Raw genomic sequence first — 25,631 nt, 5'->3', positions numbered from 1 at the left:
CAATTCATTTGTTTTGTTTAACTCTGAAACAATTTTCGAGTTGCGTTGTGGTAAAAATAGCAACGGGTAATGCCAGCTGATTGAGGAGTTCAACCACTCTACGTCATCAACCTAGAACGCAAACAAAATGGCGCCGCCCATGGTCCAAATATAAAATCGATTTTTAAAATAACGTAGATCTTTCATGGGTTTTCTACCACATAATTCAGTAAGAGACATCATTTATGTTATATTAAGCCATACAAGTCTCAACACCATGGGATCCCTTTAACAAACTTTTGAATGAGTCGATGATGAATAATTATTTTAACGGTCACTTGTCGCCACATACAACGTCATTGATACAAGGCATCAAGTTACTTTCAAAAAGTTTTTTATTCTTTTTTGATCGCAACTGTAGAAAGTGTTTTTATCTGAACTATATACTTTTATCTCCGTACTTCTGTAATCAGTTGAATTATTGTAAGACAGAATTGATAATACTATGTGGTTGAAAATACTGTTTGTGAAGCGGTTTTATACCTACACATAACAACTGCTCTCTCTGGCTCAGTGCCAATGCCGATTTAAATGTTCGCTAGCACTTGTTGTCAAAGGTTTAATAGAATTGCTGTCATTGAGAAATAAGATCACATGGGTGTTTGAATTAAGTTCGCAATCTTTAACGATTGTGCAGCTTGAGTATCCACACAATCTTTGATGTCAACAAGACTTACTTTTGTCAGAAGCTTTAATCCAAAGTGACCTGCATTGTCTCCATTCCCAATTCATGCATTCCCTGGGAATCGAACCCTTGGCGTTGCTAACATGCTATACTGTCTAAACTACAGAAATGCAAAAAGAAAAAAGTTAAGCAAATTCATTTTGCTTTCCCAACTATGCAAGATTATGATTAACTTCATTTATTTCTTCACCATTGTCTGTGACCCGCCAGCTAAGAACCGCTGTTATATGACATTATTGCTTATAATTATTAAAGACACAATATATGAATGGAAAACACAGATTCTTGTGTGAGGGTGTGCTAAATACTATAAAGCCAGTAGCATTTATCAGCCAAGTGTGAGACAGCTCTCATTTCCGCAACATATACAAATAACAGTGAAATGAGGAATTAATACACCTTCAATCTCTTAATTAAAAATAAACCAAACCATTCACACATTTGAACATTCTTAAAACCAGAACTATTTATAGCTGAATGTTGCAGGAGATTCATTTCATAATAAAATGAAATTACCCTTTCACTTCCCCAAAACAACATCCTTATGCTGCCACCCACAGTCGTCACAGCGCTTTTAAGAAAAACAGTTGGCAGCTCTATTTTAAGGACCAGATGACGGCTTGGTGCAAATAAAACAAGTTCAGAAATTTCTGTCACAAGAGAGACGGAAATAAAAATAGTAATGGCACATCTTTTGATTAAAAAACAAAACAAAAAACTGGCTGCCAGAGAGCTTATTATTCACCGCACATCTCATCAACAAAAAAAAAAAGTCACCCACACAGGTTAATGGAACAAAATACAGGCATCTGTCAGACCTAAATAAAGAGAACGGGATCAAACGAACGGACTGTGTTTGGTCATGTGTTGACTATAATATGGAAGAATTTGATTAGTGTTTTTGCTGACGCGCCGCCAACGTTAATTGCTTCGGAATCTGTTTGTTTGGAAGCCATGACTCAAGCCGAGCATGTCAGGATCGTGACGTGTTCTTCGGTGCGGTTCACACTTTGCTCAGGTCCAGCTTGCACAGGTAAGGGGAGCGGAAGGAGCCCAGGTACAGGTAGCCGTTGTACTCGTGTGCTTCGCTGATGTAGGCCGCCACCATGCCGTGAGGGTCGTGGAAGCTACGCACACACGTGCCGCCGTCCTGCAGCTCTACCACCAGGCTGTAGCGCGGCACAAACTTCAATAGGGTGTCTTGACTGAAGAGCTGAAAACAGACAAAACATGGAAAAGCATATCCATTTCAGAAATATATATGGAGAAGGAATATATATATACAGTATTGTTCAAAATAATAGCAGTACAATGTGACTAACCAGAATAATCAAGGTTTTTCATATATTTTTTTATTGCTACGTGGCAAACAAGTTACCAGTAGGTTCAGTAGATTCTCAGAAAACAAATGAGACCCAGCATTCATGATATGCACGCTCTTAAGGCTGTGCAATTGGTTGAATTAGTTGAAAGGGGTGTGTTAAAAAAAATAGCAGTGTGGCATTCAATCACTGAGGTCATCAATTTTGTGAAGAAACAGGTGTGAATCAGGTGGCCCCTATTTAAGGATGAAGCCAACACTTGTTGAACATGCATTTGAAAGCTGAGGAAAATGGGTCGTTCAAGACATTGTTCAGAAGAACAGCGTACTTTGATTAAAAAGTTGATTAGAGAGGGGAAAACCTATAAAGAGGTGCAAAAAATGATAGGCTGTTCAGCTAAAATGATCTCCAATGCCTTAAAATGGAGAGCAAAACCAGAGAGACGTGGAAGAAAACGGAAGACAACCATCAAAATGGATAGAAGAATAACCAGAATGGCAAAGGCTCAGCCAATGATCACCTCCAGGATGATCAAAGACAGTCTGGAGTTACCTGTAAGTACTGTGACAGTTAGAAGACGTCTGTGTGAAGCTAATCTATTTTCAAGAATCCCCCGCAAAGTCCCTCTGTTAAAAAAAAGGCATGTGCAGAAGAGGTTACAATTTGCCAAAGAACACATCAACTGGCCTAAAGAGAAATGGAGGAACATTTTGTGGACTGATGAGAGTAAAATTGTTCTTTTTGGGTCCAAGGGCCACAGGCAGTTTGTGAGACGACCCCCAAACTCTGAATTCAAGCCACAGTACACAGTGAAGACAGTGAAGCATGGAGGTGCAAGCATCATGATATGGGCATGTTTCTCCTACTATGGTGTTGGGCCTATTTATCGCATACCAGGGATCATGGATCAGTTTGCATATGTTAAAATACTTGAAGAGGTCATGTTGCCCTATGCTGAAGAGGACATGCCCTTGAAATGGTTGTTTCAACAAGACAATGACCCAAAACACACTAGTAAACGGGCAAAGTCTTGGTTCCAAACCAACAAAATTAATGTTATGGAGTGGCCAGCCCAATCTCCAGACCTTAATCCAATTGAGAACTTGTGGGGTGATATCAAAAATGCTGTTTCTGAAGCAAAACCAAGAAATGTGAATGAATTGTAGAATGTTGTTAAAGAATCATGGAGTGGAATAACAGCTGAGAGGTGCCACAAGTTGGTTGACTCCATGCCACACAGATGTCAAGCAGTTTTAAAAAACTGTGGTCATACAACTAAATATTAGTTTAGTGATTCACAGGATTGCTAAATCCCAGAAAAAAAAAATGTTTGTACAAAATAGTTTTGAGTTTGTACAGTCAAAGGTAGACACTGCTATTTTTTTGAACACACCCCTTTCAACTAATTGCCCAATTGCACAGCCTTAAGAGCGTGCATATCATGAATGCTGGGTCTTGTTTGTTTTCTGACAATCTACTGAACCTACTGGTAACTTGTTTGCCACGTAGCAATAAAAAATATACTAAAAACCTTGATTATTCTGGTTAGTCACATTGTACTGCTATTATTTTGAACAAGACTGTATATATATATATATATATATATATATATATATATATATATATATATATATATATATATATATATATATATATATATATATATATATATAATTAGTTTTATGTACGGTACACAAAAACTAGGAATTTTTTTTTTTAAAGTTTTAAAGGAACTGTATGTAAGATTTCAATTAATCATAAATGGCCCTGATATGTCACCAGACATTAAGAAATCGTGTCAATTTCAAATACTTATATCACTGACAACAGTAGTCCGGCCAGGATATTGTCATTTAAAAGTTGTTGTTGCAGCCCTCAACTGATGTTGATGTTGACATGTTGGGTTTTGGCCTGAAGCTCCGCCCTCCACCTATCGACCAATCACAAAGTCAGCAGTGTTTGGGCATCCGGGTTGCCAGATCTGCTCTAGTTACCACAGCTGCAGATCTACAAACGTTCCTGATGATCCTGCAGCCAATCTGGCAACCTCGAGTCAGAGGGAGGGGGAGTGGGATACACCACTCTACAGTCATTTGAAAGTGATTGCAGTACCAGTTTTGGCCACAATCTTACATACACCTCATTTAAATAAATCATGAACCCAGCCAATGAGCGATGAGGTGAATCATAACACTACAAATTTTGATTTGACGCAAAAAAGTTATAAACAAAAAATATAAGGTACAAGACTGTGTTAACAGCTTTAGTGAGAGGAAGAACTACTATCGCATGAATTAGGGTCGTGTGATTTGGGGAAATTGTGATTTTTCTGACACATATTGCGATTAGATTTGTGATTTAATTTTGTAAGCCAAGCTTCAGCTCAATATTCTCAATACTGTGCAGCACACACTGTAAATTAAAGGAGCACAATATGCCTTTAACCGCAGACCCCTCCACTACCATGTAGTCTAGCAGATGCGGTGTGCCTTTCTATTAGTGTTTATTTTGTCAGCTATTAGTTTAAGCCCCATTCACAGCACCAAAGCATTTCGCTGTATGTCGCTAGTCTATCTCTGAACCAGGCTTGTGCACAAATCAGAATTTAATTGAGAATGACCCCTAAATTCCAATTCAGTTCTTGAATTTAAATCGAATTTGAATTCAATTGAATGAAATTTTAAGGAAAATTCAAAGAAATGCATAGACATGTCCATCTTGCCATAGCAGCTTCCTCTGCACCTGTTGAGAGAATCTTAAGTGTTGCAGGAAAGATCTTCAGACCAGAACGCTGCAGACTCAATGATAAAACATTTGAGGAGCTATTGAGAATTAGATGCATCATTGTTGCTCAGTGAGTTTTGCATTGGAATTAATGATAACTGCATTTACAACAACCTTGTGTAATTTTATTACTTTGAAATTAATATAACATTGTAACAAAACTAATTAAACAACATTGAGGGGTTCATTTATTTCACTTGATCATTATCTGTAGCCTGACAAGCCAGACCCACATCAAGATGTTTGGTCTGGAAACTCACCATTGACAATTTTGAGGCTTGAATTGAGGAACCGATTAAGCTGATAAAATGACTTGTTTATTTTAAGAGAATTAGCTCAATTGTGCAGTTTTATTTAGAGACACCATTGTAAGTTCCCAGCATGCTTTGCATATGGCTGGAAATAGATATTAATATTGAAATGAAGTGCTGTTTAATGTATTTTTGAGTGAAGGGAAACATCTGTTAATGTATAATGTTCATTTTTGTTTGACATTTGAAAGAATTTCTAGTTATGTTGAAGTTTTGACCGTTACCATTGTGCAGAAGAGTAGAGCTTATGGTTAGGTTGTGATGTGAATAACTGCAAGTATTATTATTATTATTTTGAAGAATGTTGTTGCTCAATAAGCAATAGCTTTGCTAATGCTAGTGCAAAAACACAATGAATGTGTGTCGTTCTTTAACTTTCGTTTTAGATCAAAGACTGCAATGCGAGAGAGATTGAATAATTGTAATGCGATTATCGGTTGTGGATATCTAAATCAGATTGGGTTCAGAAATCACAAAGCCTTCAGAAGACTGTAAAGGCTTATGGCATGCCTGAGCTGAAGCTGAAAGTTAAGTTGCACAACATAAATGCAATGTTCAGGCATTATTATTATTATTATTATTATTATTTATATTACTATTATTTACACTTATAGGTTGTAGGTTTAATTTAGGTTGTACTATGTTTACATTTTTAAAGACATTTGAAATCGATTTTTATATTTTTATTAGTTTTTGAATATATTATTTTATATATTATATTATATTATATTTTTGTTGATATTATATATAAATATCAACTATGAGATAATGTGGCAATTGAATGCAATAAATTGGTTTAGTTTTCACAGATATTAATGTATGCAATTTCAGCAATAAAATGTAAACATTTTCTAAAAAGGAAACGAATTAAATGTTGATTTTAAGATATCTGTCTTATTTAAAATAGGCTACAGAAATTGAACAAAGTTATCAAACAGTCTGTACTGCATAAATTATTAATTAAATATAGATAGATGAATCCTTATTAAAGCTACAAAAGTTATTTAGTCAAGAGCAGTGAGTGATTAACATTAAGGACAGATGCATGGCTGGCTGCTGTCGCTTTAAGCCTTGTTTTTATATATATATATAAATTTTTTTATATATATACATTTTTTTTTTATATATATAAAAAAAAAAATTCACTAGACATTAAGAATTTTTTAATATATATATATATATATATATATATATATATATATATATATATATATATATATATATATATATATAATTTTTTTTTTTTTTTTTTCGAATCAGAATTTTCGAATCTCTCTATGGTCGACCAATAGTCAAATCATCTATGTGTGTGTGTAAACCAAGCCTGCAGTCTCCCTCTCATTTACTGAAGCTTTCGCGCCTCGATCGCCCCCCGGGGACCGGTCCCAGTATAGCCGCCCCTCTGTGCTTTCTAATGGACGCGAGGCAAACTAAATAATAAAATTACACTTCAAATATTTTTCCCCCAAAGTTAGTTTATGTCATTGAAGGCAGTTATCATCACGATGATTTCATTTCAAGTGTTCGTTTTTAAAATAAGTTTAGTTTGAGTTAGTTATCTGACGCTTTAAAAACAGGGGGTGTGACGTCATGATTGACAGCTGAGATTGACGGCTTCACTGAGTGAAGTTGTCACTGAGGCACTAACGGACTTTTTTCGGAATTTTTGGGAGCAGATTGGTCCTTTAGCTTTAATTTCTACATTTCCATAACTGTTTATTTGACACCAACATAATTATTTGTTCTGCATCTGCGAGAGTGTGGGCGGGCTTTTGATTTCGCAGCTGTACTTCCTGCTCTACTTCCTGTACTCTACTGCGCAACTCCGGTCCCGAAATCGCTACTGTGCAGACTCGGTCCCAAGATGTCAGCGCCGTGCAGGCCGCCTGAAAGCTTCAAATATGGCAAGCGGAAACAGATGATGTCGAGTCGTCCATATTTTTTTACGGTCTATGGTGTAAACCATAGACCGGAAAAAATAAACGGTATAAACGGGTTGGGAAGGGCAGAACACTAGTCTATTGTCTAGTCTAAAGTCATAGTGATTGTCTAGTCACTAGTCTAAAGTCTATTTTTCTTTTACTTTACACACGGCACACAGCCACCACTTTTAATAAAGTCATCAAAACTATACACTATACATTCGTAAATGAACCGTTCTCTCATAACATTTAAAAGCCGCGATCGAAACAGAACATCACACAAATATATAAAAGAACATTTTGATAAATAAACCTAAAAAAATACCTGCCTTGAAAGGAAAAGAACACTTTGAGTGCGTTTATATGCACGTTCTGAAGCCGATTGTGCCTAAAGGGGGTCTCACACTGGACTGAAGCTCAGCACTGTGTCTCAGGTAGCTCACACCAGGCAGACGTGAACATTATATACGCGCGAGCTCAATTTTGAATCGACTTCTGACAGAAGAGCTGCACGATGAGTGTATCTTGTAGTACAGGGTGAAATCAGTATGTACATTCACGATTTGAGGGAAATATACATTTAATCGCCGCGGACAGGCGTCGAATGCCGCCGTCGGTGTATGTGTTCGAATTTTAAAGGTGCGCCGTGTCCGGTGCGAAGCGCCCTTAAAGGGGCGGTCACTCAGCGCCGCAACACGTCTTTATAACACTAATATTGAGCACCCCTATATTGCCAAAATGGTATAACCGTTTATCTATAACACCGTTATTCCCATCACTGATGGCAATAATACAAATTTTAAAATCAGCCACTCAAAAAAATTAAATAAAAACTTTACCTTGCAGTCACAATTCCTTGATTTAATTTATGGCAGCTTACCTTAAATATGAGCTTCTTAATCCAGGGTCTTTGAGACAGGAAGTCCAGCATTGAGAAGCCAGGGTTGGGTCGCACAGCAGACATGGCCACCCAGTATCCACCTGAAGAACTGCGTCGAATGTTGTCAGGAAATCCTGGGAGGTTATCTATAAAGGTGTCCATTCCTCCTTTATTGAGGCCAGACACGTGAACTCTGAGAAGAGAACAAAGTAAACATTCAATATGCAGAACTGAACATGAGCAGTGACAGACCCATACACATCAGCTAAACCAGGGGTTTTCAAACTGGGATCCGGGGACCCCCAGGGGTCCTCAAGAAGTTTCTAAGGGGTCCCCAGAACATTTCAGAGAATAAAAAAACAAAGAAAAAGTGGATAAATTCTACCAAACATTCTAACTGTTTCATTTCTAAATGTTTCTCGTCTTTCTTGCTGTACTTTCCATAATTGTATATGTTTGCTTTGTATCTTTCTAGTGAGTTGTTCTTACTTTAGTCACATTTATCTTGCTCACTGGGGTTCTTAATGCAGTATGTTATGAACCCCAGTGCTCATATAAATCATTTTTGATTATTAAGTATAGCCGATTTAAGTTTGGAAACCATACATTGTATTTATAATATCACATTTACTATTTATCTAGCAGTTTAAATGTTTTTTTCATACATTAAAATAGATGGATTTTAGGAAGGGGGTCCCTCATAAAAGGTTCATCATGTATGGGGGTCCTTGTTGGCATCATAAAGTTTGAAAACCCCTGAGCTAAACCAAGTCAAGCTGAAATTTCACCACTGGAATTGTTAAGAATTTAACAATTCTGGTTCCAATAAATGGTAATACACCAACCAAAATTTTGATCTTTTGGCAACATATTTTAATGTCTCATTTTAATAACTGCAACCTCAGGTAATCTGTGAGTAATTTGTACCTAGCACTGTTTCCACTGATTAAACCAGACCATCCCAGATCACCACAGGGTTAAAGTACATTAATATTAAACCTTCTGCAGCACTGAGACCACACTAAGTTTAGCAAGAGGAAACATGCTATGCATCTCTCCACACAGCAAGCTTAATGATGGAGCCTGTTGCCTTGGCAACTGCATGCACATCATTTATTCAGGTAAGGAGAACGGCCTGTGCCTCTAGCAGACATGAGACGTCAAGTTGCAGTGAACGAGGACTGTCATTCAATGATTCAGCTGTGAGAGGCGATAAAGAAGTGACAGGGAGAACTGATGTGTTCTGGCTGACCTGATAATGAACCAGCCTAAAGGTAGGAACGTGTTTAAAATTACACGGGACGATCAGTTTACTGAAATATAGATGGAAAGGTGAAGCACAGACTAGCTAATTATTAGTCGGATTTTGATTAGAAAGCAAATATGAGCATCTCTCAAAGGGGTGTAACGGTACACAAAACTGACAGTTCAGTACCGCAGTTTTACAAAATATCTCTTTATTTTTATTAAACAGTAGCCTACTTAAAAGATAATGCTGTAAGCTATAGGGAGCCCTGACTTAGACATTATAATATTAGAGCCCAAACTATTAGCCTTATACACAGTGGCTGTCTTACACAGAGAGATTTATTTAAACATACATAAAATAATCAATACATCACTAACAGGTCAAGTAGAATATAATAAATATTTATAAGCTAATATAGGTCATATGTAGTTTAAGAGTTGATTTCTCTAGTGAACTAACAGCTGTGGACTCTGAATGACTGCCTGGGGTAAATGTGATGGTGCGTGACATTGCTCTCAAGCTGTTTTATTGAAGTCTTCCCGCCGTTGAAACCCTGATTGAACGATTACGAGACATTTGTTATGTTTCAGTAAGTTGTAATGTATCCTTAACATACCTTCAGATATTAATTCATGTTTATTCTTTAGGAAGAGATGATCGCGTTCACTCACGTCACATTATAGAGCGTCAAAACATCATTTATCGTTTGAATTTTGTGATAAAATGGACAAAATACTTGATATGTTTGTGTGGGAACTCGGATTGTAGTGTGTTCCAGAGTGTAAAGCCAACTGCTAACTGTTAAAGATTGCACACATGCACCGGAGCAATAGACCTGTACCGAAACGGTTCGAAACGAATACAAGGATTATTAGGAACACATACTAATACTGTGTTTGACCCCCTTTCGCCTTCAGAACTGCCTTAATTCCACGTGGCATTGATTCATCAAGGTGCCGAAAGCATTCTTTAGAAATGTTGGCCCATATTGATAGGATAGCATCTTGCAGTTGATGGAGATTTGTGGGATGCACATCCAGGGCACGAAGCTCCCGTTCCACCACATCCCAAAGATGCTCTATTGGGTTAAGCTCTGGGGACTGTTGGGGCCATTTTAGTACAGTGAACTCAGTCATGTTCAAGAAACCAAATTGAAATGATTCGAGCTTTGTGACATGGTGCATTATCCTGCTGGAAGTAGCCATTAGAGGATAAGTACATGGTTGTCATAAAGGGATGGACATGGTCAGAAACAATGCTCAGGTAGGCCGTGGCATTTAAATGATGCCCAATTGGCACTAAGGGGCCTAAAGTGTGCCAAAAAACATCCCCCACACCATTACACCACCACCACCAGCCTGCACAGTGGCAACAAGGTTCTCTAATCAAATTCTGACTCTACCATCTGAATGTCTCAAAAGAAATCGAGACTTTTCAGACCAGGCAATATTTTTCCAGTCTTCCACTGTCCAATTTTAGTGAGCTTGTTCAAATTGTAGCCTCTTTAACAAAATGGGTTTTGATGGATATCAAAATCCTACAGTCATCCTTATAGAAAGGGTATGCAAATATGCAAAAGGTGCTGGAAAACGGAATAATTTGCAGGACCTGGAGGAATTTTCTGAAGAATGTTGATCAGTTTAACTGCTCAGGACAAACAAGAGACTCAAGAACATCATCACAAAACACACACACAGCCGTGGATCATCCAGAGAACGACACACAGTGTTAAGAATCAAGGGTACATAAACTGTTGAACGGGGTTATTTTTTATAAACTGAGCTATTTTTTAGTATTGTGGACTATATCTAGACATATTTTATGCAAAATATCTTATTCAGGACAGTACTAAATAAAAAAAAAATGACATGTATTTTGTACGATCCCTCTTATTTTAGTAAAATTATTCACATTTTCACAGATTCTGCAAGGGGTTCACAAAAGCTGAATTTTCCCTTCCATCATTACTCCAGTCTTTAGTGTCACATGATCATTCAGAAATCATACAAATAAAATGAACAGTTGTGCAGCTTAATATTTTTGTATTATAACGTCAGGATTCTTGATACATAGAAAGTTCAAAATAATGTATTTATTCAAACAGCAATCTTTAGTAATATCTATAAACTTGCAGAAGTATTACAGGTAATTTCTTTTAAAAAATCGTACTGATGCCAAAATTTTGACTGGTAGTGTGCAGAAGTACTGTGCTTTTGTTCTGGGATAATAAGATCCCGGGTTTTGATTAGAATCACTTAAAACATGAAACAATATACAAGTACATTAACAATCAATGACCAAAGTAACCGAATGTAAACAGTACGGTGAGCATCACCTCCTTATTCTAGCCATCGTGGTCTCAGCCACCAGAACAGACTCCTCATCAGGGAAGAGCTGGATGCCGTTAGGAAACCTCAGGTTCTCCATCATCACGGAAACTTCCTTGCTCTCTGTATCGTACTCAAGCACACTGGAAAAACAAAATAAGCAACAGTAGTCACTTTACTAAAACGCCATTTCTTATAAAAACAAGCAGTGATTCAGACACTACACACAACTAATAAAACTGTAAAGTGTGGAAACCCGTCAAATGCACATAAAATCAGATGAATTTTTCATGTCCCAGTTACCGTCCATCTGCTGTGGCTTCCATGATCAGGTGCATGAAGTCTCTGCGCTGCCACCTGCTGCTGGAGTCAGTGAAGTACACCTTTTTCCCATCCTGAGTTACATCCAGATCATTCACAAAGCCCAGACGTCGACCACCGATCATCTTCCCTGTGCTCACCAGAGATGTTACCTCACCTAAAAGCCAAAATGATTCAGTGCATTATTCTTTTTGGAGCTTGACAGACCAGTGGCCACTATGAACTATGTATGAGGAGGGGTGTAAAGATGCCTCAATTCCTCAATATATTGTTGAGTGAATAATGCCAGAGTTTTCATTTTATGCATGAACTATCCCTTTAAATGAGTACAGTCTTTTTGAAACAGATTATGTGGATTCCCTTTCCTTACCTGTGACAGGATTGACCTCAAACAGTCCCAAATAGGCATCAGTTACAAACAAGGTGCCATTGGGTCCCACGCGGATTCCCAGAGGACGTCCACAAGTGTGTTCATGCTCATGAGAGCCTTCGAATCAGAAAAAAATAATAATGATAATAGTCTCTCAATTATATCTATGGGTCAGTTGTTCAAAAAGTTTAATCTGGATCAGAGTGATCCAGTGATCTGGATTTGGAAATCCCACAGTTTGCTCTCCAGGATCAGGTAATCCATCTTACTTTTGTTTTCAAGGTAAAATTAGATTTCCCTGATCCCGATACACACTTTCTCAGATAACCAAATCTGGATTACTAGTGCTCTGCGGAGCCCCTAAATGGACATGATGATGGAAAATATGAGATGGGGGAATTGTTTTTTTATTTTTATTTCAATGCTTGCGTAACGAGAAACTGCTTTCACTCACAAAGAGCCTTTGACTGGTTCATCTCTTATTGTGCCAATGTAGCTTACAAACAGTGATCTTTTTTTTAAATTAAATATATTTTTGTTTGATATTTACAGCTGTTTGGTGATTATTTTATCAAAATCTCTTTTTTTTACTTTAATGTAGGCAACCAACTGGCTATATAGGTAGCCTAATAATGTCTACTTATAATTAATTACTTTAACAGTTAAAACTAATCGAGCAAAATAAGAAATGTGTGTGTATAGTACATGATACAATATTTTATATATCCACCCTTCTGCTGGGATCAGTATAATCCAGATTTTTGGGGGGGTTAAAGGTCCAAAAAATTTACAAAAAAGTTTTGAACAGTACAAACTGAAGATTTGATTCATATCAAAAAGAAGATTGGATTTTGTGATCTAATCTGATTTCAGAATCCTATTTGTCTTTTGACAAACCAATTTTCAAGATTGGATCCAATCCGATCAGATTACTATTGAACAACTGGCCCTAAAACATAACTCCTTTATTAAATAACTTGATGTGTTTGATGGAACAAAATGCCTGAGCTAGTCAACAATTTAAATTCTAAGCACATCTTATGTTTGTTTCCACAGTGTCAGCAGTTTACAACACAGCCAGGCAAAAGGAAGGAGTACATCCACTGTATAAAAAGCCCTCTTCTACTGTAATAAAACACATTAAGAAATGTAGGGCTTTAATATGTTACATTACATTAATGCATGTGCCTTTTTACTGTAATGTACCAATAGGACTTCCCCACACTAAAGATTTTTCTAGTCGACAAGACCATTTAAACCATTAGTCAGATATTTATGGTTTCAGGGCTGTCAAAGAATATTATAGGTAACCCTGTTCTACGTTACAAAGAAAGACTAAACCATAACGATGAGCATTTAAAATGTAAATTAAAAGGTATAGCAAGCGATTTCTGAGAATCATTGTTGAACACGGTCGGTGATTAAAATGAACCCAAACACACCCCGCCTTCATTGCTTCGCCCTTGAAATGCACAAATACGCAACACAAGAATGGATGTTGCTTTATCATAGCAGAAGCAAAGTAAAATAAAGCTTTGTGAAAAATAAAGCAAAGATGACAAACAAACGACAAGAAAGAACAAAGTACATAAGTATATACATGCAAAATTCAGTATTATTCAACAGCAGCACACACTCAGCAGAAAAAACACAATCTATTTTCAGGCCTCCCCGCTTCGTTTTCTCAGAGTTTTCTAATATAACTGGGTCCTTAAGTCTTGCTTGATCATAACCCTTCCTTTTCCAGCGATATTCCTTTGAGCTTTTCTCTTTTGTAATGTCAATTGGCTACAAATTTGTTGTGCTGCTCGATCCAATACACTTTCAACAGCGGTTTTCAGAAATCTCTTTCTACATATTTAAGAGCTCAAACGCATGCATAAACCATGCAGCTGTTACGGTTTAACTGGTGACAGATCGGCACAGATTCTTTCATTTGAAAAACCTGTGCAATGTGTTGATTACGATTAATTTTTCTAGATAATTGCAAACAGTGTTGTAATGCATTACAGGTAACTTGACTACCATAATCAGATTACTTTTTTTAATTAAAGGACAACTCCGGTGAGAAATGACCCTAGGGGTAATTAACAGATGGTTACCGAGTAGATTGTTCTCTGGGATGAGTTTTCATGAAAATCGAACACTAAAAACAGTTTAGCTTATAACGCTTGTGTATGGGGAAATTAAATCGCTAGTTAATATCACTAACAAGGCTCAAAATAGCCTCACACTAACACGGTAGCAGAATGAGGGTCCCTACATGCAAACTGAAGCATTGAGAACTTTGTAAGAGTGCAAATAGTTTAATAAGAAGATACTTTATAAACACAGTCCATTACGCGTTTACAGACAGCAGCCATCTTGGAAAACAAGACGAGTCGAGCCTCGAACGCTGTGCTAAGTGATGAACTGTGACTTGGAATCTCATATGGGCCATTGTTTCCGGAAGAAAACACTGAACACAACAGAGAAAATAAACAAATAAAAATGTCCATGTAATTAGATTCCACAAACTTAATTCCTAACGACCAGCTCACTTAGCACAGTGTTCGTCGCTCGACTAGTCGAGACTGTTTTCCAAGATGGCGCCTGACCGTAAAGGCGTAATGGACTGTGTTTATAAAGTATCTTCTTATTAAACTGTTTGAACACTTACAAAGTTCTCAATGCTTTGGTTTGCATGTAGGGACCCTCATTATGCTGCCGTGTTAGTGTGAGGCTATTTTGAGCCTTGTTAGTGATATTAACTAGCGATTAGACATGTGCCGATTTTCGATAATGCGATTTATCACGATAATGAATATGCACGATATTGTTATCGTGGGCACTTTAAAATATTGTAAATAATAATTTATTAACAATTTATATATTTTTTTATAATGCACTCAAGAATACTTTGCCCATCAACCGTATAAATGCTCAACACGGCTGTATTCTGCGTCAAAGGGACACGCGCTCAGATATAAACAAGCCCAACGTGCGTTTGCACACGACTAAACCGGTGAAGGAGACGCGCTGCTGAAGTGCCGCTCAGTGACAGCAGCGCTGATGAACTGCAGAATGCAGCGGTTATCCCGGAAACCAGCAAACAGCCATTCGTTTTTTGTCATTTCAATGTTGTTCATCACAGCACCAAATACTTAATACTTAAAGACTTAATAGGCTATTTATTTTCAAACTTAAATATTTTTATGTTTTAATCTGGACTACAACATGTCCTAATGATTAGAACTGTTCTAATTATTTGTTATTGTTCAGTAAAACTTTGAGACATACAACTTTATTAGTTAACATGTTAATTCATTATTACCAAACTGACAATGAAAAATACTTATAAAGAATTAATCATTTTAAGTAATGTTAATTTCTTAGTTACTATTTAATAACATTACAATCAAAATCAAAATAACTGTTTTAATGGACCTAAGATAAAACTAACAATGATCAGTATTTCTTAACTAACATTAACAAAAGCATTATTACTTTCTGTACCAAATGTAGCTATTGCTCAATCTTAGTTAATGCATTAAATAATGAGACCTTATTTGTAAGCCTACCTGTTGTTCTTTATAGCCTAATTCTTTTGCTCTTTAATCTGTTTGAAAATTATAATTTTACAGCTCTGAAAAAAAATCAAGAGACCATTTAACATTGATTTCTCATTGTTTCTCAATGTTAAGTTGTCTCTTAATTTTTTCCCCAGAGCTTTATATATTTTTGGTGCACTATTGTATTAAACATTCAATTATTTTTGTTTTAACAAAAATAGTTCTTAAAGCTGTTATGCTATGGCAACACTTTTTTTGCAACTTATTTCAATATTGTGATAATATTGTATATCGTGATAAAACTTCAGCAATTAATCGCAACATGAAAAATTGATATCGGCACATGCCTACTAGCGATTTAATTTCACTTACCCTGTGCCCCATAGACAAGCGTTATAAGCTAATCTGTTTTTAGAGATAAAACTCTTTACATTCGATTTTCATGAAAACGCATCCCAGAGAACGATCTACTCGGTAACCATCTGTTAATTACCTCTAGGTTCATTTCTCACCAGAGTTTTCCTTTACAGGGTATATGCAGGAATCCTGAAGTTAATTTCAATACCTTTTTAAGACTTTTTAAAGACCGTCTCAAAATATTTTAAGACCTCATCGCACTTCAAGTTCTAATCGGCAACAAACCTTTAATAAACAGTTGTAGTTGAATGTAGACTTAAAATCTCTATTGTAGGCCAATTTTGTATTGTTTATATTGCATATCTGTTTCGCAATGTATGGAGGGCGACACATTACCTAACTGCGCATTTCACAAAATACATGACGTCACCCGTAGACAGCGCTCGCCAGGGATGGAAATTAACTTGTTTCAAAGTCTACCACTCAATGTTTTTACAAGCCACTTTTTTGATTTTTACTGACAATGTGTAACTGCATGTGAAAATTAATACTGCAAGCTCTAAAATACTTAAGCAGTTTATTTAATCTCAAGTCTTAATGAAATACTGACATTCTCTTTCTCGCTTATACACACAAAAAAAATTGAACTGATATACATTTCATTAAATGAGAAGGGGTCTGTGCGCTCTTTTTTTTACCTGCATGTGGCATTTGGATGATTCGTGGTCTTTTATGGCTTCCAGTTTTATGGTTTTTAGTCCCAACAATGAAACTATTCGTTCTGGCATCTTTGAAGCGTGTTGACAACACACCGAGCAGAACATTGGCAGTAGGGATGCACCGATATCAAATTTCTTGGCCGAAACCAAAAAAGAAGAAACCAAAGCTGAAAACCGAAAAATAAAATTCAAACTAAAATGTTTAACTCGACCTCACTTATGTGTACATTAAATAATAATTTGTACATGCCTACTGGTCTGCAGAAATTGAATAAAGTAATCAAATGTAAAATAACTGCATATTTAACTGTTTAAATGAAAGATTAATCCTTATTAAACTTACAAAACCTATTCAATTAAGAGCATTGTTTAATGTCAAACTAAATATAAGGACAGCAGTAAAGGCTAAACTGCGCCTTTAAGACCTGATGCAGGGATATGCTCGTCTTTCTCGACTGTGCATACTATACAGTTTACTTAAGGCATATTCAGACTATGTCTGCTAGGATACTCATCAAGATGGACATGATGACACTTCTTGTGTGAGTTTGTCCATTTAAGCGCAAGACTTGAAAGAGAACTCAATATTTACGCGCTGTGAGATGAGCGGGCGCTCTCGGATGACCACAGAACTAATTTCAGCCATTTAACTAAAACCTCATTCATTCAACAAAAACTCACCCACTGACTTTTGGACAAGGGAACTGGAAGTGATAAAATGCTAACTCTACAAAGTGATCTCATACCTGCACCACTCTATTGTCATGTTGTAAATAAGACATCTGTAATGCAAACCCTTCCATGTTGCTTTTATTGTTTTCGGCGTATGCCTACCAACGCAACGTGGTTGCCATAGAAACCAATGCAGATAATCCTAAAAACGAAAGATCGGATCTGAACAGTTGCAAAACACAGTGTGGACAGTCCATAATTTTGATCAGATTCGGATATTTAAACCAATTTCATGTAATCAAATGTTGATTTCTGTGTACTGCTTATGACAAAAGTAACAACTAAACAAAAAAAATCATTAATGTTACAGTTTTCTAAAAGTTACTGAAAAATATAAAAAAGTGTCATGCCTTGTGCAATAAACCCATGAACCCAAGCATTTCAAACGACAAGGTCACTCGTGTTGCAATGCCACATTGCGCAGTGTTTGAGGAAACAGACGAGTATTTTTGGTTCTCTTACCACATGGTGGGTTGCCAAGTGTTGATAAAACATGAATGTTCCTTCCCTCAATTTTGACTATCTTTCCATCAGCCGTCCCAGTGTACAAAACATCTACAAAAAAAGACATTGCATATGTTGTCATTAATTATTTTTAAATATATAACGACTTAAGATTAATATTAAGATCTACATATTAATTTATATCATAAAATCTTCACACTTTCTTATATATTTTCAGAGTGTGCAAGCATGCAATCCTAAAATAAAAGAACACACTCCAAGTCAACACAACTTTTATCTATTTTGGCCAGTACTACCGCAGTCGATGCCCGAGTGCACACACTGCCAAACAGCTGCGACAAACTGGGTGAAAGGTAAAGTTTTGACTGCATTGCTTTGCAAATACTGACCTCCAATATTGGCAAGGGATTCTGGGCCGATGAGCTGCTCCTCGAACAGTCGCTCTGCCTGTCTGAGCTTTACGTTGGGCTCGTAACAGCCAGTCATAAGAGGTGGTTCATTGAGACTAATTATTAAACACAAGAGGGAAAAAAAAAAGAACTTTAGTTAAGTTTCACATTCAGAAATGTTGAGAAGAACTGAACTGAACGCCGTTCTTTCGTGAGAACGCTGGAGGAGATGAAATGCCCTACATATCAACTGCAGAGGCATCAATTATTAACCATTGTCAGGACTAAAAGAGAAATGAGAAAGCACTCTGGGACTCGACTTATTTATATTGGATTTTGTCTCGACTCAAGAACATTGTGGCAGCAGATCAGATCAGGAACCAGGACTATATTGGATCAGATATAAAAGAATTATTAAAGAAGCTTTCCATTCAGTGTTAAAGGAATGATTCATTGAAATATTAAAACGGTGCATTCATTGTGCTTACTCCCACTCATATTATTACAAAATAATTTTAATTCTGCGAAACACAAAAGGAGGCATTATACTGACAAGATCAAAAAGACAGAAAAAAACACCATAAAAGCATTCAATTGGACTCATGCACAATCAATATTTTAAGTATTCTGATGTCATACGTCATCCTTGTGTGAGAAACAGCCGCATTATTGCAAATATGTTTTGCCTCGACATCAGCTCACAAATTTTGGCAATTATAATGAAAAAAAGAGACACCTTTCATCTGCATCAACTACCTGTATTATAAAAACAGTATTCAGCAATCAAAATAAAGCTGAAATAAAATGAAAACGAAAATTATAAATGCTACCTTTGGTAATTAGTAATTAGTATTGGTAATTCAAAATAAAATTACCCCCGAAAGTAAAACTTAAAGCTGCAGTCTGTAACGTTTTTGTATTTAAGATTTACAAAAATGATATAATGAGAACATACAACATGAATTAATTTTCCAAACTGTGTTTTTGTCTTATCCTGAATAATAATGGTACACTTATAATATTAATTATATTGGGACTATTTCAGGCCAGACTGGTAGGAAGCGCTGCAGAGGAGCATGCAGTTCTGTTTATTAACCTCTAGAGTGCAAAAAGTTACAGACTGCAGCTTTAACACGGAGTAAAAATAAAGCTAGCCAATATAAAAATATATTAGTCCTGTTAATTGGTTAAAATGTTTTTACGAATTAAATCAACCTTTCTTTTTTCTTCATATTTTTATAGTGAAATAATTTCAGACACTCCCCAAATTAATGTAGAAACAACTTAAAGATGTATGTTAAAATATTTGTTGTAATGGCATCTTTGTATGAATGAAGGCCAGTATCACTGATACTAAAACTGCTACTGATATCTCAATTTAAACGGATTTTTAAAACATTAATGATAGACATTCAACATTACAGTATAATTGAAAGCTATCAATTTTAACATTTATTATGCTTTAAAAAATGTTTAAAGCATGTTAATATGTTTAAAGCATGTTAATCATAACATGCTGTATGTTTGCTAGGGCTGGGATAAACGATTATTTTTTAAACGATTAATCTAGCGATTATTTTTTTGATGCATCGATTAATCTAACGATTAATTTTTCCTGTCCGATTCGGTTACGATTCGATTCGATTATCGATTATCTCCCCATTAATTGCCTAATAGCAATTTATACATGTTGATTTAATTATCTGAATGAAAAAACGAATTCCTTAACATTGCAATATATGTTTATTGCTCTTAAAATTCCAAAGTAAGACTATTCAAGAGCAATGCATTCAATAAAACCTTGAAAACATAAAGTACACACACACACACACACACAGACACACACACACACACACACAAATAAATAAGTATTAACCTACAACAAAGAAACATATTATACGATTTTTCTATGTATGCAACTCAGCCTACAGGCTATGCCCATCGATTAAATATCAACAAGTTGGTTAATCAAATCTGGGGACACACTGCAAGCGTGAGCGTCTCGGCTGCGTGGCGTGTCGTGTTTTGTTTTGTTTCGGCTCACATGTTAACAGGTTGGAGTTTGCACACTGACTGTGACGCGCGGAAAACGCGTGCATGCTAGAAATAGAAGAGCGCCTATTTTTCACGTGTGTTGGGATTAAATTACATTTTCATGTTTGAAAGTCTGTAGGTTTACATAAATGCAGATATAGGCCTAATTGTAATAATAAAAAACGTCAATTAACGATTTTGAAATATTGCAACTGTCAATACAGAACGAAATATTCTGTAGCCTAGTATTTGCCGTCAATACCATAGATATGTGGCTACTCCCGACGTTTTCTTTGCTGTATCAGTAGGCTATTTATGTTTAACATTAGGAATAGGGCTTCCCTCCGCATCAATAGCAGCAGCAGCGCCGCGTCAGACACGCTTCTAGTGTGCAAAGGCAGAGAAAACGCCACGCAGCCCCGTGGCTGATCCGCAACAGAAACGCCACGCGCATCCGCGGCATGACAGTGAAAACAGTTACATGTGGAGTGCATTATGGGCGCCAATACTCCGTTTAAAACCGGAATAGTCCTGGGATGAAACTGCTCACTTAGAGGATGGATACCCTCGGTCACATCAGCGCGATTAGACAGTGAACATTTTAAATTTAAAACAGCTTATTATGTAGGTAACGTAGCCAATGTGTCCGATGCTTTCACTTGATGCAAACGTTTGTTTTTGTGATTAAAATACATCAAATATTACCAAAACATCTGTCTTCCTGTGTGCAGAAATTTGTTTATGTAGCCGTGACAACAAAACGCGTGCGCGCCTGGAGCAGGCGCTCTTAACACAGACGCGCATGCCTGTGATGCTCCGTGCGCAACCGCGCGCCAACCCCATAGACTGTGGCCAACCCGCAAGCCTTGCACTTCTAAAAGTCTGAGGAGCCACTCGTGTTGCTACCATAGATATACATAATAAATAATATACTTAATTACATAATATACTTTATTATGTACATCTATGGTTGCTACTACTCTCCGGCGCCGCCATCTTTATTTTGAATCTGACGAATCGACGCGCATATTTTGCGTCGACGTATTTTTTGCGTCGACGTCATCGATGACGTCGACGCGTTGTCCCAGCCCTAATGTTTGCATATTGCATAGCGATCTTGACCACATTGAGACGCGTTTAGCTGAATACGTAATGTTATACATTTTGTATCGGCTTTTCAAACAGGCGGATTCTCTGTTTTTGGAGACTGAAAGAGCTATTTTTTAAAAAACTGATTCAAAAGTATTTCTATCCGTATATTTGGTGACACGATGATGTCATGTGTAAAACGCAGATGGACTAGCTATTATTGGTTTTATATGTAGCTGGAGAAAGTAACGTTAGCTTCATAAGGTAATATGCCACTATCTTGGTCAATTAATATAAGGTGACCGTCACTTTTATCATATGTTAATACTAGCTACATATAATATCGATTTAATAATGATCTACTTATTCATATATCTCTGAGTTCCAAAATAAATGTTTATTAGAATGATTGATGAACGTGGGGAGCGACACAGCGCGTGTTCCAATGAACAACGTATTGCTGGTGCTGGTTCTCTCATTTACTGTTTTATGTTGGTAATGATAAACTAAATTGAAATTTATTTCCTTATTGAAGAGTTGATATACAGAATGTTCGACAATCGCGGATGCCATGTCAACATATCTATAATTTGAGTAACTCAAATTATGATGCGCGGTTAATATGTCAACATAGCCTACCAACTTATAGGTATGTTGGCATAGCGACCGCCCGCACAACATTCTGTCTCGCACATTATCTAACGTTACTGATAAGTTTGTTAAGTAACGGTAGCTCGCTGCTATTTCATTAGATTGACATTACATAAAGTGAAAAGCCGTAACTAACCTTAACAATAATAGAGATGTAATATAACAATTACCTTGTCAGTGAACATGTTTTCTGCTGGAGATGCCAGATTCGCTGGTTGACAGTGGCAATAATGACAACAACTCCCATGAGCCCACGCACTTTCCCGACGTCATCAAAGTACGTCTGTTGTTATTATTTTGAATGAGTGACCCCTAGTGGCCAAAATGTCATATATACCCGAGTCCTTCCTTCCTGGTAGAAAATGCACTGAAATGTAATACATTTCTCAAAGTCTGCACTGCATAAAAATGAAATTAAATCTAGATTAATCCTTACTAAATCTACAGTTTTCTCTGTTTTCCATGTCCTTTGATTAACATTAATGACAGACAGTATTAGTCTGCCACTGCTGAACATTACTCAGGTCTGACGCGCTGACACACACACATCTCATTTTCTCACAACTCTAAGTCCATTCAAGACTTTATTTAATTAATTTAAGATGGTCTAGAATGCTCCACAAAACAGGCATTTTGGCACAATTATGTATTATTGTTTGTTAGAGCAAAAGAGAACTGGATTCTGGCACTGTCTGTGCACACGATACTGGTGTCTTTCTGTGGATCATGTGTCTCACACAGTCAGGACATTCACAGACAGCATGTTCTCTTTTGTCTTGTCACGTTAACTTAAACCCCATGGAACCTGTACAGGGTCGGGAATGACACTGTCATGTATACGTTTCCGCCTGGATTTGGCCTACCCAAATTGAAAAGCTTCCCATACACACATACAGTGGTCTAAGTTAAAAATGCTGGTGTCATTTTACAGGAAACCCTTTGAAGTTATATAAAATACTGCTAAAAGTGTGTGTGTGTGTGTGTGTGTGTGTGTGTGTGTGTGTGGTGATGGTGGGGGGGGGGGGGGTCATCCCTTCAGACCCATTTGAATAAATCTGGCATACAACATGACACAGACAAACTTCTTTTTTCCACTATTTGGCGACACTATTGGAGGCGTATCGTGTGGGCGGAGCTAAAGAATCACGAGCGCGTGCAGCTACTGCATGAGAGCGTCTGAAAGCTGCGACATCCTCAAGCGTGGAAAAGAAAACGTTACCCTAAATAAACCATGGCTATCAATCAGATTCAACTAATACATATATGATCCAGAATCAGATCCGGAAGCTGAAATAAATTGAACAGGAGAAACAACAACAGCAGGACGTCCGTCTCTGTGGTATGTAACGTTACTGTATTTAGTGGCCTGTCAACATTTGTGTGTGTTTACTTTTGGATTATGAGGACATGATTTGGTTTATGGACTATTGTATGCGACTAAACCTTAGCAATCACAAGCAAAACGCTTTTGCACGCCAGACTAGTGTAACGTTATACATAGAACAACAATGCGCATTTGAATGTGCTTTGTGAGAACGTCCTCTAGCTTTATGTTTGAGTGGTTTTACAATAAACAAACTGACATCTATAGTGGTCAGCTAAACAAATGTATTTAAACACACACCATAGATCGCATGCTCCATTGATAAATTATCTATACGATCGTGTTATTTACTGATGTTTACTTACGCGACGATAGCCAACAACATAGACATTTGAAGCAGCTTTACTCAGCGCCTGCTTCCAAAGCACGACCGGGAACCTTTACCGTCACAGCTCCATCAAAACCACACTTCTTTTGTGACGTTGTTGATTTGGTGAAGTCCTGAGACAGCAGTGAGAGCAGTGTTTATGGGCGTGCATTTGTTCTCTCGCTCTGGTCGACGCACGCGCGCCCTTCCGGGAGAAGAGCCCGTACGGCCCATACAAGGACATTACGACCCGTTGACGTCAAGCGGACCCATACTCGAAAAACCTCTCCGAAACTTGTGAGAAACCGGAAGGAGAATTTTTAAAACAAAAATACTCCATCAAATGTCCAACTTATTTTTTTAAACTTTGTCCATGTTTAGGATGGAAATCCAAGTCTTTAACAGTGTAAAAAGCTCAGTATAAATGAAACAGCATCCCCCCCTTAAGTTTTTTCTTTTTGAACTTGCCGTTATAAATCGGAAATCAGTTATGTGAAAAGCAGAAGCTAAATTTATAAAGGGTTGGAATGACATTTGAGATGATTAAAAGATATCATTATCAGTTGGGGGATAAAAATCCTTATTATAGGATTATAACTAGCATATGAAGTCTAAAAAAGAAGGAGGTTTATACAACGCAAAATAGGGCTTGTTAAGGATTGCAACAGCTTGCATTTCCAGCAACTAACAATACGTTATTTTTGGTATTTTGTAATAAACTTTACAACTGACATTTAGCAATAAACACTGAGTAGGACCAATGACAATAGCGCATGGTATCTGAGCAATGCTGCATGACACAATGTCCACATGTACTCCTCTCTGTAACTTATACATCATTACACACACATGTTGTTGCATGCGTTATAAGACCATATCGTACATGCGTTGCTATAAAAAAATTATAATTTAGACCTACATTTTTTTCATAAAGTGTATGACTTTCAAATACAAACTTGTATGTCCAGGAACTGTCCTGAGGAATCCCTGAATATCTGAAATACTGTGTGACTTGTGTTTGCCAGTGCATGATTAAGGAGATCATTGTGAAAAGAGCTGAAAGCTCACCTGAACGCCTCTGGTTGAATGGGAGACTCAAACAGGAAAATGACCACCAACAGTGGGAAGAGCAGGAAAGCCACCAGTGTGAGTAATGTCACACGAAACACCTTCCCACTGTAAGTGCTGCAACGCACAACAACAACATGCTACATTTATATGAAGAAGACAGGTTTCACATAAATTAAATGAATCAAGTGCATGTAATGTTTCCCATGAAGGCAGGTAGGCATGTCTTACCTTGTGCTTTTGTACTGAGGTTCATGGGTTTCGTCTGTAATTATTTGAGGTCTGTTCAACCTCCTGAACCGCAGTCCCTCGGGCTCATTCATTTTGTTGTAGTGTCGACGCTTTCTCTGTTTCAAAGCTACGTTCACTTAAACATAAGACTTAATAAACGATGGTCCAACAAACGAGGAATTTATTCACAACATCCCAGAGCCAGCGGGCAGTTCATAACGACGTGCACGAGACCCACGCGCGTCCTCGACACCAGTGAGGGAGAAATCAACGGCTCAGAGAAACACTTTCAGTGACACCAGGACAATGTTTCAAAATAAAAGTCATGAGCTACTAAATCTTTGTTTTGTTTTTTAAGATAGGCAGCAAAATCACTAAAATAGCTCAAGTACAATTTTTCCATTTCTAAACAATCAAATAAATGAATACATTTATTTATTCTTT

General features: G+C 37.0%; 2 protein-coding genes across 2 annotated transcripts in view; one reads left to right on the top strand and one right to left on the bottom strand.

Annotated features, from left to right (window-relative positions):
* Positions 1–25,631, top strand: part of si:zfos-1056e6.1 (uncharacterized protein LOC107988029 homolog) — a 249,763-nt gene that overhangs the window by 214,452 nt on the left and 9,680 nt on the right. The window lies entirely within an intron of this gene.
* apmap (adipocyte plasma membrane associated protein) lies at positions 887–25,464 on the bottom strand. The gene is made up of 9 exons (XM_067422612.1): positions 25,188–25,464; positions 24,957–25,073; positions 18,424–18,539; positions 18,032–18,124; positions 12,211–12,327; positions 11,823–11,997; positions 11,528–11,662; positions 7,944–8,136; positions 887–1,937 (listed from the first exon to the last, which is right to left on the bottom strand). The coding sequence occupies exons 1-9, from the start codon at positions 25,277–25,279 to the stop codon at positions 1,728–1,730; spliced, it is 1,248 nt and encodes a 415-aa protein (XP_067278713.1). The 5' UTR covers positions 25,280–25,464; the 3' UTR covers positions 887–1,727.

This window comes from Pseudorasbora parva, chromosome 17, assembly GCF_024679245.1.
Source record: "Pseudorasbora parva isolate DD20220531a chromosome 17, ASM2467924v1, whole genome shotgun sequence".
Taxonomy (NCBI): domain Eukaryota; kingdom Metazoa; phylum Chordata; class Actinopteri; order Cypriniformes; family Gobionidae; genus Pseudorasbora; species Pseudorasbora parva.
Note: the sequence above shows the minus strand (reverse complement) of the source record. Positions and strands in the feature narration are given on the sequence as shown.

Coding starts and splice junctions, on each gene's coding strand:
- apmap (XM_067422612.1), bottom strand. CDS start 25,279: ATGAATGAGCCCGAGGGACTGCGGTTCAGGAGGTTGAACAGACCTCAA. Junction 11,998..12,210: donor TGAGGTCAATCCTGTCACAG/GTAAGGAAAGGG, acceptor TTTGGCTTTTAG/GTGAGGTAACATCTCTGGTG. Junction 1,938..7,943: donor TTAAGAAGCTCATATTTAAG/GTAAGCTGCCAT, acceptor GTCTGTTTTCAG/CTCTTCAGTCAAGACACCCT.